The sequence below is a fragment of the Pipra filicauda genome, unplaced genomic scaffold (genome assembly GCF_003945595.2).
Source record: "Pipra filicauda isolate LSUMZ 115617 unplaced genomic scaffold, ASM394559v2 scaffold292_size926685_pilon, whole genome shotgun sequence".
In the NCBI taxonomy this organism is placed as follows: Eukaryota; Metazoa; Chordata; class Aves; order Passeriformes; family Pipridae; genus Pipra; species Pipra filicauda.
This window is the reverse complement of record NW_024104412.1, coordinates 361,769-376,421: the sequence shown is the minus strand read 5'-3', so window position 1 is coordinate 376,421 and position 14,653 is coordinate 361,769. Positions and strand designations below refer to the sequence as shown.

Below are 14,653 nucleotides of genomic sequence, written 5' to 3'. Positions count from 1 at the left end.
TTCCCCCCCTGCAAGTTACATAATTCCAGCAAATTTAATTAACACATTTTGGAGATATGTTTGAGTGTGTTAATGCAAAACAACACGAGAACTCTCCCAACAGCTGTAAATGTACATTAAAGCCTCACTATTGTCAGGACAAATGTGGTGACTTTCTGGGCTTAATTATACTAAATGAAATCAAATGCTGTGAGGGGTGAGGCTGCATTGTTCAGAGCCCAAAATCAAGATTCAAAACTGAGGGAACGAAAAGATCTGACCCAGTTTGATGAGACTTACTCATGATTTAGGAGAGGAAAGCAGAGACACCTTATTTTCAAATCAATCTTTTTAACCTCAATCCATATTTTGTTGGACTACATAGAAGCAAATGTATCCATATACAGCTATACCGTATCTGCTATTCCAGTTAGGGAACTCTGGTGGAATAAAATCCAAAAGCCAGAGGTGCAAGAGTTATATTTGTGCCACTAGAAACCAGAGAGATATACAGAGTTGTTGTGAACTATTTTACTTTTGCAACATTTATTTTGAAAGGACAAATAAAATTAGTTTTGTTCACTGTTGCTGTATATAATACACATTTCTATCCCTTGCTGGTTGTGCTTCAATTTAGGAGCTTACTTTTACATAAACAAACTCAGAAAAAAAAATAAGATATTTTTGCTATTAATAGTACTACATCTGTTCCTAAGTAAATTTTTAAAAAGTATTTTATTTCTTAAAAGTCACAAGATAATAATCTTTAATCACTCCATCTTTTCCCTATGTCAAAGAATTCTGTGAAATTTAGAGGCGTTTTTGACAACCACACGGGATTGGTGAGAGAGTGAGGAATAAATCTAAAACATTCAAATCCTGTTAAATACAAAAAAAAAAAAAGCTCTTAGCATCTTCTACGCTGTAACTACAAACCTAGAGCATGAACAAATTATTTTGCACCCATACCTTTATAGGAAGAAGGAATGCTGGGGTTTTTTTACAGCAATACTGGAGAAACAGCCTTTTAGTGCCAGCACCTTGTAGTTGTCTTTCTGAAGTTCCAGTTTTTGAGCAGAAAAGTAATGAAACTGAGGTGAGGAGCAAAACCAGCTGGGATCAAATCCTACCTATTGAATACCCAGATATGTAAGCAAGGACCTAGTGGGAACTGCAAAACTTGGCTGACAGAGAGTGTTTGGAATGTTTGGACCCTGAAAACACTTGTTGTAGGGTTGAGGGAGTGTGTGTGCTGCAAGAGGACCACAGAGGCCAGGTGAAGAAAAAGAGTTTGATGGTAAAAATGCCTCTGTTTTGGAGAAGAACAGAAGAACAGAGCTGCCACAAGGGGTGGAAGGGGGAGGTAAGAGGGGTGCAAAGGAATACGGGTGGTGAATGGTGGGGTTTAGACTGGGGAGGCTTTGCCATAAGGTGTGAGCTGTGTGAAGGGTAATACGTTCACTTCACACAATTCTGCCACAAAATGAACTGGGTAAAACCCACAGAATCACAGGATGTGCTGAGCTGGAAAGGACCCACAAGAATCACCAAGTCCCTGCACAGGACCATCTCCAAGAGTCAAAGGATGAGGAGCTGACCCTGCCTATCTTTGCAGCTGTTCAAGCTGAAAGGATTAAACACCAGCTCAGCAAACACAAATTATTGCTCTCCCTGTCCAAGACCTCCCAAAGTGAGTTACAGGTTGCATTAGTAAGCCAGCTCTAAATTATGCATATTACCCTGGCACGACATAAGGGTTGGTCTGGTCTAACACGTGGACTGGTCTAAAATATTACTGTTTGACCTTTCATGGCAGAGCAGCCTTCAAAGCAGGTACTGCTTCTCCTTCAGAATCCTTTCAGAGCTCAGCCCAGCAGTAAGTTGGGTGTTAGGGAGTATCAGGCACCTCACATGTGAAGCTGAATGTTAAAAACAACAGGCATCCCATGGAAATCCCATGCAGCACATAATGCACGTGCTTTTTTCCTATAGTTTGGATGGGCATGGGGAAGATGTGGACGGGAGAGGTTACCTGCAACTTTTAAATTCTGTGCAATAGGCCAGAGAATTTTCATGGGAAAACAACATCAATGCAAAAAAAAAAAAAAAAAGGTAAATAAATGAGATGCAGGTTTTTCATCTTGAAGTGATATGCACACACTGAGACCGTATATAGGTAAAAACATATGTCAAGTTTCACAAACACATCTAAGTTGTATTACTGGAAATAATTTCTGAAGGCTCAATCCCCATATTCTCGTGTAACATGTTCCCACAGCAGCTGTCACACCAACACCCAATGCACAGCTTGCAGCGTGAGCAGAGGAATACAGATCTGCTGATTATTTTTTGTGCAAATGCTTTTGTTTTTTCTTTAAATCAGCACGAAAACTTGCGAGAGAAATTGAAAAGCTGAGCTGAAAAATCTCAGAGCAAAAAAAGCATTTCCAGAGGTTGGTTTGTACACCGGATTTCAGTGGTTACACAAAGGGGCAAGACAAGGACTTTCCAGAAATGACTGATGGGCTTGAAAACACTGGCAGAATTTACCACCCTTCTCATCAGTGGCAACCCAGCCATCTCATAAGCACAGGGATGCCAGATTGTGACAGGTCTAGAAAAGTCCTGAAGGAGCTAACACGTGAAAGGAGAAATGTCAAACTTCACAGAGGACCAAGGAAGATCTGCAGGACTGAATGCAGAAGAAAAGGAGGACCCCCGTGGTTAAAACAGTTTACTGTGGGCTCAGATGTTAACAGGTCTGTGTGAAATCTCTTTGTGGTTGCCTACAACATCACTAATGTAGGTGTTTGGAACTATGCACAAAGCCTTCACCTCCCTGAAGTTAAGGACAAAACCTGAGTTCACGGAAACAGGGCTTTCACCCACGACAATCATGGGAATAAAAGGTGCTTTTGTTACCCTTTTTATGTCTCCTTCTCCCTTCTTTGTTACTATTCTATTCATTGGTAGGAGGCAAAGGCAATCCTGCTGGTATTCAAGAAACATTATTTACAATTTCTGTATGAGGAGGAAGAGTAGGTCAGATTGTGGTACATGTTCCAATTGATTTGGCCTGTTTTCCTATTTGCACAAGCTTCTCCAATAGTATTAATCATTCACGAGAGATTGCTAAACTCTTCTGAGGAACCATTTTCTAAGGACAGCTTATTTTCAACTATTTGCTCAGGTGCTGAATTTCTATCATGTAGTTGATTGTCCAAGCCCTCCAGTACCATAATTTCTTAGTGGTTAGAAGTTTAAACAGCATATTGTTGAGTACCAAGTGGATACAAATAAATAACTTGCTTACAGCCCAGTAAAAAACATTTGGCTTTTAAGACCAGGAAACAAATTTCTGAGAGCCCAGGAGCTGTCTGACTATTCACAGAAAACAGCTAAGCCTCATCAAATCAACCTGCATCTGGCATTTCCATTTGTAAAAGTATTTCTGAACCTACATTTGTTTGTTTGTACTTTTGCTACCATTTGCCAGCTCTATAAACTAAAGATGTTTGTATGTAGCTGTAAATATAACTAACCAGTGCTAACATTCAACCCACTTTACTGTTTGCATTTCAGTGGGATCTAAAAAATCCCATCACAGACCATAATACACTGCCCCCAAAAACTGAGTGTTTGCTCACCATCCTGATACACACGTTAGTCTTCAGATTCTTTTTACATAATCTAATTTATGCCAAATAACGTTCGTAAGCATTCACTAAAGTGACACATAGCATTCAGTGCTTAGTTTTTTAGCTGCAGAAATCATAACCTGTTTTGTAAATTATTAAATCATATTAAACACCAAAAATGTGAACAAGATGATTATTTGTTCAGTCTTCCTAAAGGAAAGGAGTTCCCTTTAAAAACCGAAAAAACAGCCTTCTGATCTAAAGATAAGGCTGCTTCTCTCTTTAATAAACACAATAAAATGGTGCAGACATTTTTATTCCCTATAAAAATATTTTACAGTAGAATTTTATACTTAATTTATTTGTAATAGCTTTTACTGTTTTGCTCTTCCTTCTGGCTCTAAACTTTATGGCAGGTTTCATTTTGTAATTATAATTCTCCACTTTACGTTAGAAGTAAATCATCTAGAGCAGTTAATTTCACTGATGTTGTCATTATATAAGAAGTCAGAAACAAACACAGTATTTTAATCACTCTTTAAGCACTTGGCATTTTCGGCACATCGGAATGAGAGTAAGTTGTCGGATGGGTGCCCACACTATTTTATTTATTGAGATGATTTTTCCCTTGTATGTAGCTGTAATATAACCAACCAAACAGTATGTGTTGGACAGACAGGGGCTGGGGCATTTCCAACAGCTCTGTGCATCAATATGCAACTGCACAGAGCAAACAAACATTATTAAGATCGCAGAAAGTATCACCCTTGTAGCATCTCGTGTTTTATTGCCACTGCTCACCGTTCATTTCTCTTTTTAATACTAGTGGAGCAATCTTTCTCCCCTCCTTTAACAAAGTGCCTTGCAAATGGGCCGGTTTTGTATCGTTACAGTAATTATTGTTAGAAAGGCAGCAGTTCCTCCAATTCCTCCTGATCGGTCCAACAGGGCAACAACGCCCCGCCCCGGGAGGCCGGGCTGGAGCAGGGACAGAACTGTAATACTCACATCTGCACGTGTGGGGGCTGGAAACGTCCCTGGTTGATGTTGTAGAAGGTGAAAGCCTGCGTGGGGTTGGAGCTGTACTCGTCCACCTCGATGATGAGCCTGCTGTGCTGGTGCCTGCGGGCTGCCATGATGTGCGACTGGGCGAAGGCCATGCTTGCAGCGCGGGGCTCGGCCTCCTCAGGGGATCATGTCTGCTATCTCCCTACGTCCATGGGAGAGCACCAGGACATCTCACCTCAACAGCACAGCCCCCTCGGAAACACCTGAAAGCAGACGGGAGAGATGGAGAGTAACTGCTGGGCTGCCTGGGATTCGCTCTGTTTAACACGACGAAGGTGAAGGGGAGACACGGAAGGACAAAGACTCCTCCAAGGACTCATCACAGACCTTTCCAACCCAGCAACTGGAGGAACATGCTTTAGTTGGGGAGCATGGACTGAAAGTAAACTTGCTAAAGAACTCGCTCAAATACTTCAGACATTTAATACAAACCTAAAAGACAAGACAGGCATTCAGAAAGGCGCATCGAGTGTTTCTCCAACACGACCACTGACTTCCTTATTTATTGCACTGATGAATGTTTGTTCCCCATCCTCCCTCAAAAAAAACCCACAGAACCTGAAAGTGACTGCACACAACAAAAGTGCAAGTTAATTAAACAAGAACCAGTTCAACCCTGATATTAGCTCAGTGCTGATGTTGCCAAGGTGTGGGTTCGATCCCTGGGGGGGACATTCACTGAAGAGCTGGACTTTAAATCCCTTCCAACTCAGAATATCCTGTGATTTTGTGATTCTGTGAACCAAATCTTCCCAAAGTCTGCGACACTTATTGCAGGGAATCATTGCAAGTGGTTGTTCTTTACACCAAAAAAACAGAATAAATGGCTTTCTCTGCACTTGCTCCTGGTTTTACAGTGTCACTGAGGGAACTCCTGGCACAAGTATGAAAGCCTCCCCCCTTCAAACACTTTTCAGTCAGCACTAGCCCAGCGTTCTGGGTGCACTGGAAAACAAAGTGATTCCAAGGCTAACACACAGTTAAATGTTACTAAATATTAAAAATGTAAAATCCATACAGGTTTTATGTTTGGGAATAAATTTTTCCCTGAGGGTTATGCGAGTCTAGAACAGCAGCACTGAAAATGGGTAGAGAAAGAGCCAAGTGAAACCAACTGGAATGCAAAGAGTATCCCCTAGAAACAGCAGAAAGTAATTTGAATGTGAATTTTACTTTTATTTCCCAGCTTTAATAAAAAATGGATTATAAGCTATAAAGGTGGGTATTTTTATAGTATAATTTTACATCCTTTTTAAAAGTTGTCTGACTTAAATATTTGCTTTCATGCAAGCAAGGGCTCTTTTCTTCTAGGGAATACAAGCAATCTGCTTCGGAAGATGTATTTCATAAAAAGCCACGCTAGAATGCAGCAATTCACTTAATCTGTGCAGTTTCTGGAAAGCAGGACTGGAAGTATTTTCTGTGACCTTGCTGATGTGCCTCACTTCCATTCTGAGGGGACCACTGCCAAGAGTGATGGATGAGGGAGGCCTTCATAGTCACTCGAAGTTTTAAAGCTATTTACAGGTACTTAGGTCCAATTCAGTTTTTAGTGGCAGTCAAGCACCTAAACATCTTTATAAAACTGGGCTTCGGTCCTCTGCTTAGCTACTATAGAGGCTGAGTGCTCCAAGAAGTGGTGGTGTGTTTTTGTTTGGGGAAATCTTGTTCCCGGGGAGCTGAAATGAGAGATTCCGCTTGGTTTTGTTACCGGCTGAATGGCTGTAAAATGATGACAACTTGCTGTCACTAACAAGCCGCAGGAAAACAGCCTGAGAATAAAGGAGCAGATTCCTTCATGCCCTCCCCTAGAATCGAGGGGTAAGGAAACGCTGGAATAACAACGGGGAAGATTTGGGATTTCAAACACAAGAAGCACCACAAAGGAATGTGCCAGAGAAGGGGGAGGGAAGGGAGGCACAATCCTGGTAAGAATACTCAAGTACAAATTGCTGCATTTAGGAAATAAGAAATTATGACAGCAGATGTGAAGAACCCTCCCCAAGGAGCTTCCTGTATTAAATGATGCACTCGCAAAGAAGTTTGGATAGGCAAGGTCAGAGATTTTAGGGGGGGCAAACTGTTCTAAGTGAACCTACTTCTGGTTTGAAGGAAACTATCAGAAACTGGTGACCTCTAGAAATATTCTCCAGTAAGATAAATAATTTATGATTCCACAGCTCTACATAAGGGGTTTGAACTACCTGCAAAACAGAGCCTTTCTTTTATAATTCAGGGATTATGCCCACTTTACACACGACTGAACTGTGGTTACAAAGGTCCTGAGGGACCTGGGATCTCCCTTTGGCCTTAGGAAGTTCTCAGGAGCTCACAGCAGCTGAGAAAGGAGCTGAACAGAAGTTCAGCCTATATACATGAAAGAAATGGGAAGACAACATATTCCACCTGAGGTAAGAAAAAAAGGGGGGAAAGGGAGAAAAAAAGGTATGTGATAGAACTGGTAAGCCTTCTACTTGATGACAGTCACCCAACCCCAGACATATAAAAAGCTTAAAGACTGGGGAAAGGAGGGGAAGGGGAAGGAGAAGGGGAAGGGGAAGGGGAAGGGGAAGGGGAAGGGAAGGGAAGGGAAGGGGATAGATCCTGCAATAAAAATAAGTAGCAATCACACAAATAGCCTGTGCTAAGCAGAAATCAGATATGTGACACACAGACTCAGTAAGCAGAACTCAGTAGCTTAATTCAAGCTCATTTCAGAAACACACACAGATGTCTTTGAACCTTACCTTTCAGTCTATGGTTTTCCTCCTGCATAAGTGCTTGGCTGACTACTGACACTCTTGGTGTGACAGAACAAGCTGTCTCTTTGCAGCTTGACTGATAACCAGACTGACACCCATTACTCCCCTCTTTCTGCTTCCATTTCCAGTAGTCCCCCAAACCGGAACTTTTCCTTTCCTTTAATATTCTGAAATTTATTCCTTTCCCAAAACAGGGTATAAAATGCAGCAGGGAAATAATTATCTACTTCTACAGCATGCAAGTTTTAAAATTATATGCCCAGCATTACCAACACAGAGAGCTAAGACTCAAATCCCCACAGCAACAACATGCTAACCATCCTCTTCCCCCAGACTTATGGAGCTGCGGGATGTCTGCCAGGGAAAAACAGAGGAATGTAAAAAGGACTGCAAGAACATGAATACTAAAATAAATATCACAAACCTGGCTGTTAGAATCACAGACTGAGAAAAAGCTATTAAATCAGCTAAGCCATCTTCTTACTGATGGCAGGAATGTTCTCCATACATTATTTTTCTGCTGCTTTCTCCAGCACGTGCTCAGAGGGGCCCCAAAGCCCACTGTGTACAGTGGACACTGCTCCACAGCCTTCAGGGGGCTTCACGTCAGGCCAGAAAAATATGTGCATTGAAACACCTCTCCTGGAGAATTACTGGACTAGGAAGGTGCTTGAACCCACACATATTTAATTCCTTTGATGAGGTCCTCCAGTAAATCCTTGCAGTAAGATTTTTTTCTACTTTTTCAGCCTGAAATTTCTGCTATTGTATTTCACACTGTTCTTGTATAGCTAGCATAAATATTTCCCCCTCTTACATGAATTTTCCAGCCTTTTTATGCATCCTATTTATCTTTTTTTGCTTTGTGCATTTCAAGACAATGTTTTATTTTAATCTCACTCCTCCACTCACAGATTTTGCTTTATTTTAGGTTCTTCCCTCAGTTCAGTCCCATGTCCACTGACTCTCACTATATCTCATTCCATTGTCCCCACTGTTCTCTTCATCATCTACCCTTTGTCTCAAGCCTAAAAACACCACTGAGGCTTCTTGAAAACAATTCCAGCAACACACAGGATGAATCTAGACTTGAAAACAACATTGCTCAGGCAGATGTCGCTGAAATAATAATTAGAAACCAAGATAAAATATTGATGACGATCATTATAACAATAAAAAAAAAAGTCATAAGTTAAGAGAGAAAACTATAAAGGCACTTTGGTACATTACAAAACATCTGGAGGTCAAGAAGAACTGTAGTACATCCCAGCAAGAGCTGAAGAGGGGCACTTGCCAGATTTTGCACTAACAGTGAGACAGCACAAAGAAAGAAGACAACTCTGGGACTCTCAGCAGTACCAAGATCAGTGGCAAAGTGGTAACTCCAGAAACAGTGTTAGTTTTGCTCACACAGTCTGACAAGCTGGGGTTTGGGGACGCAATGAAGAAGCAAAATGTAGTATCAAAAAAAAGTGGATAAAAAGGTATTTTCATGCAGCAATAAAACATCAAAGCCATGTTTTTTGTTGGTTTTTTTTTTTTTCAGGGAAAGCAACTAAGACAAGAGCAGTAAAATACCTTAAAGAGGAGCCTGAGAGTTTCTGATGGACCACATGCTTCTTGTGCAAATCACTGTTAACCAGAAACCCTTCCAAGAGCTTTAACAATGGTTCAGATACTCCCTATACTACAGTGCTCTTCATAAACTGTCAGATCATCCTTTACACCAGGAAACAGAGCCTTTATTTAAACCCAAAAAAATGCACTACAGAGTATTCTGCAGCAATGGTCTTAATTGTCATAGTAACATTTCTATAACCACCAGTGATTGGCTTCAGCATCACAAATTACTATTTTTGTTTTAACCCCCAGAAGACTGACCATGAGTTAAGTGAACCTGCTGAAAATAGTAAAGCAATCACTAGTAAAGCAATCACTCACTATGAGAAATAGGCTGAAAATACTAAGGGTTTTTGCTGTCTAAAATACCCATTTTAGATACCTCAGATAGAGGCCAATCAATGGAATTAGTCTGCTATCTTCAGTTCTGCCACTGGGAAATGAATGCTGAAATAATCCTAAAAAGGCATTATTCTCTGGGAAAGGATGAGCCAGGCAAATCACTCTGCAGATGAAAGCCTTTCCAAAGGGATAGATACACTCTCCTCTCCCTCCTCTTCATTTTCTGAAACAGAAAACAGGTCCTGGGAAACCAAAACCACTGAGTCTCCCCTTGGCAGACTGGTCTGCTCACTTGACAAGTGAGGACTTTAAAGTGAGGGCAGCACAATCAAATGTCATCGAGACTCTTGTGGATTTTAAGTTTGATCATGTACACTTCTCCTGATGGAATCATTAGGCTTTCTAAATAAACATGGCTTCTTGTGGATAGAAACATTCCCCCTTGCATTTAAAAAAATAAACAAATAAAACTAAGACGTGTTGACGTGAAACGTGCACTTCTAAGCCCTTTTCCCAAAGCAAACACTTTAGGCACCTGCAATTTGTGTCGATGAGAACTAAACAACAGCATTAAAAAATGAACAGGTTCCTCCTGGATATCCGAATTACAACCTCACAACCTCTGGTGCCTTTTAAGGTCTGAAGTTGTGTCAGGGGAGCTTTAGGTTGGATCTCAGGAAAAGGTTTTTCCCCCAGAGGCTGGTTGGGCACTGACCAGGCTCCCCAGGGCAGTGGGCACAGCACCAGAGCTCTAAGAGCTGCCAGAGCTCCAGGAGGGTTTGGCTGATCCTCTGGGGCACAGGGGGGGACTCTTGGGGATGGGCAGGGCTAAGGGTTGGACTGGATGATCCTTGTGGGTCCCTTCCAACTCAGGATATTCTGTGGTTCTGTGTTTGCCACCCTAAAAAACCTCACAGAGTCCTTCACGATGAACCTGCAAATCCTGCTGGAACTCTGACCCTCCTTCAGCTACAGAAGCAACGTGGCATTTGGGGGCACTGCTTTTTCTACATGCCAGTGAAAGGGGCATGAAGCGTGCCAGGGTGAGAGCCTTGGGGCCTTCCCTCCATCCCAGCCCCAGGCAGAGGGGCTGGGACCCTTCCCTGGCCCTCCTGGGTGCCTCCAGACTCTGCTGCCCTGACTCTGTATCCACACAGGCTGAGACATCCCTGAGTTCAGGCAGCAAATAAAATGTACAGATGAGGGTGAGTTTCATTTGCTGGTTGCCAAAAAATTGAATCCATTCTGTGAGAACCATGAGAGGGCAACATGCACTGTGTCCCCCTTCGCAGGGCACGGTGTGTCAGAATACTGCTGTGTAAGTCTGGAGAGTTGTCTTAAGGTCAAAAATTGGAATACAACCTTTAAAAATGCCCCTTTACCAGGGCTCTCATCTTGAGCACATAAGGCCCACTATGGTATTTTCAAAAACCTTTGCCTATGGTGTTTCTTTAATTGAAAGAGATCTGAAGCATCCTGGTTTTCTGTCTCTGCTCTGTTCAATGGCTTCTGCTGAACCAAGTTAGACCAAGGCCATTGTTTATTAAGAGAACTCTTTGGATTGCCTCTATAAAAAAAAGTCTGAGATGGTTTTCTGAGCCAGCAATTCTAAATTTGATATCTGTTATCAGTCAAATAATACTCAGTTTTGTGACTGTATCTTTTCCCTGGAAGTCAGAGCTATTCCCACCTATAGAGTCAAAACCAGGGGACATAATTCTGAGTTACTTGTAAGCCTCAGAATCCTATTCATTTTGTCCTCTTCTGTTTAGAAACTCCTATTTCACATACCAATACACACACACACACATACATATATATATATGTGTGTCTCACATATATCACATATTTGTTAACTGCAGATCTACAGGGCACTGAGCAATCTGGTTTGTAACATGCAAAAAAAAAAATCAGTGACTTAAGTAAAACCTCTCATTTCTCTATAATTACAATTATCTTAACCTTCATTAGGAAAAAAAAAAGGCAAGAAAATGCCCCAAGATATTTCTCACCAAGCTAAAACACACATCATTGTTTCTACTTTTTTGGATCCTAACGACCTGTCAAACACGCTATGAGAAAATTCTTCACTGAAATGATTTTTTTGCTTCAAATTAGTTTTCTTCCATTGATCTCAAACACAAATATTACACGTTGCCCTCATCGCTTCATTTGTAAAGAACACCAACATAATTGTTGGCTTCAACTGTCATAGAAAGATTATATAGACACAGCAAGTAGGAAATGAAAGGAATTATTTGCCTTTTGGAATGGTGCCCTAACATCCACTTCTGTGAACTTTCCTGCAAAAATATCCTGTACCTACTGTACAGCAAAGTACTGACCAGGTGTCCAGAAAGAGATAGACATTGAGTTCAGAAAATACAAAAGCTGCACATTTACCTAAGAAATCTAATTCTGTATTTATTTAAAGCAGTTACCACTTAGAAACCTGCTTAGTTAGTCTTATTTTGAATAATTTCAAATTACCTTTTCTCATTTCCCTACCTGGTTCCCAAAACTGCAGTAACTGAATATTCTATTTATGAAGATTTAATTTTATTTTGGCTCATTAGCGGTAGCATTTTCTGAATCAAATTCTCATCCATACAAATAAACTGTTGATTTATTCAATTTAAAAAAAGAAACACAACCAAACAGTACTGCTTTGTTTTCACCTTAAACTTCTGCTTTACCATATATCCAATATATTTTAAACACTGCAGTGCTCTTAAGATTTACAAATAGACCTAATGTTTGTCAAGGCTAAATGCATTACTGTAATCCTACTTAGGATATTGCCTGAATGTACAAAACATTGTCATATTTCCATGAAATATTTAAATGGATACATTTTTCTTGAGTAAAACCCAATCTTTTCCCTGAAAAATATACTATTTTGGTCCCATACTACCTGTATTTATCCAAAAATACCTGCAGAAGTAGCTAATCCATTTAAGTAATTACCTCTAGAGAAGGAAATTTTAAATAAATATCCAAGAGCCACAAAATTCCTTCTTCATTCTAAAAAATGTGCCTTCGTGTCTGGCAGTAAAACAAAATGTACTACCTGAATTCCTGAAAACCATGTGTGTATATACATTCATAAAGGACAAATCAAAAGCCTCAAAGTGATGCTACTCATTCTAAAGGAAAATAGCTAAAAATACAGGTTATGTGGGGAAATTATAAAAAACGGGCATTCCAACAGGAATAAATTAGGGATGTGGGGATTTGATTCTACATTTCACTCTGCAATTTGGGCATGTCAGCTGATTCAACTCTTGAATCTCTCCAAATATTATTTACTGAGATGAAGACTGTGTAAGTACTGAAACATGACTTATTTAAGAAAGAGCTTGGTTTATTTTTTAACTGAAGAAAGTGCTTTTTCTTCACTCTTTTGGCCCCATCCACAAAACAAAAGTGGCCAGTATATTCCCACAGTTCAAGATTAATGGAATGCTACAATACATGCACACAAATATATGTCAGAGGTGGAAAGTAGAACACAGTTTACATATTAATATATTTAGAATGATACTACTTCCAAGATCAGTGTAACTTTTTCTATTAGTGCCTGGAGTTAAATTATAAACTTTATCAAGCAAATCCTTACCAGCTTCATTTTTTTCTCTTAGAGACAAAACTTTGGAAATGAAGTATACTGCCATATTAATTTTGTTGTCTCCACTTTTCCCTCATTTAGCTGCAGCCACCCCATTGAGATCCTTCGTGTCATCTGATTAATGTTCAGGGAGGGAGTCACTGGGTTTGTTACCTTTATTTTTCCAGGTATTCCTTGGTGTACAGAAAAAACAGTCAACAGTTGTTTGAACCACTCACTTGTCCTTCCTGTAAAGTCATGCCCACAAAGAACCCCCTTTATGACATAAAGCCTACACAGTTTAGGGGTGAAAAGGAAATGGAAATCAAAATGAAAAACTATTTAGGAGGGAAAGAGCCAAGTACTGGAACAAACTCACTACACATTTTTGGATTTTCTTTTCCCTTTTGTCTTATTTGATCAACATGGTGAAATCTGAACATTTTTTCAGAGTTGACAAATCTGAAGTTTCCACTAAAACATGTTGAAGTCAACATTTTATTGTCATTCTTGACCAAGCTACAAGACTGTTAACCTCTGGCAGTAGCTAAGTTTTAATCCACCCCATCCCCGCTACATTAGGCAATGTATCTTGAACTTTTACCAGAAGCTACTCATTTTAGGGACAAAGGGTTGAGGGGCAAAACTGAGATCTACCTCAGAACAGCAACACAGTGTAGGAAAGCTCTGAGCAAGAAATTTTTTTGCTTTTCTACCAAAGAACCAGAAGAAAGGCCGTCCCACCAAGTCAAAATAATTCTAGTATTGCTATTTATTATGAAATCCAACAGCAAAGGATGCTGGACACTGGACAGCCCTACAGGAACAGAGAGTCTCTGCCTCAAACAGTTTAGAGTCTCCAGAAACTCAACAAAGGACATGGGAGAAAAACAACCCAGCAACGCAGAGGAATCATCGGTGCAGCGGCAGCACAGGGTGTTCCTTCCATTTTCTTTTAGGGAGAAGGAAAAAAAAAGAAAAATAAGCAAGATTAGCATCACAAAAGGCAAAAGCAGCAAGAAGATGGGATATGATAGAGCCGGTGAGAGCGGGAGAAAGGTGGTAAGAAATGAAGTGGCGTGCAGGGCGTGTGACACGGCACGGCGAGCGAAGCGACGCGATCGGGAGCCAGCAGGAAAAGGGAGCTCGTGCAAAACACCCAGTTAGGAAAAGCAGGGGGGAAAAAAACCCAATCAAAAATATCAGTCACCATCAACCTCCTTCGTATGCTACTTGTACAGCTGCTCTGCTGGCTTCAGCCTTTGGGCGAGTGACGAGCCCCTCACCTGCCATCAGGGAAGACAGACTGACTGCACGGCAGAGGAGCTGAACGGAAAAGGTTAAGAGGACATGCCACACGAAAAAATAGCTCTCAAAAAAGTGATGTACACTAAATAGAGTGATCTTGTTTTCAGCAGAAAAGTCTGAATTACAAATACGTAACAAGTGAGGGCTAATACTTGCAATTGAAATGTATTATACTCAATCTGAGTAAAGATGAGTCCCTACTACAGTAATATTAGTATGGCTCTCCATAGCCACACAGAATACAGCATATTTAAATGGTATTACGAACTCAATCTTACTCCCATGGTAAATAAAAGCATCTTAAATTGTGACCGAAAAGAAAACATCAA

The 14,653-nt window shown here is 40.6% G+C and overlaps 1 protein-coding gene across 5 annotated transcripts in view; it reads right to left on the bottom strand.

The window, feature by feature from the left end:
* MPPED1 (metallophosphoesterase domain containing 1) overlaps positions 1-14,653 on the bottom strand; it is a 60,034-nt gene that overhangs the window by 41,919 nt on the left and 3,462 nt on the right. For 3 of the 5 annotated variants that reach the window (XM_027730157.2, XM_027730156.2, XM_027730159.2), the window contains exon 2: positions 4,626-4,888. In XM_027730157.2, coding sequence (XP_027585958.1) covers positions 4,626-4,777 — 152 coding nt within the window. In that variant the 5' untranslated portion in view covers positions 4,778-4,888. Of the gene's footprint in view, positions 1-4,625; positions 10,112-14,653 lie in introns of those variants that run through there. The other 2 variants (XM_027730158.2, XM_039382976.1) reach the window with 2 other exon arrangements.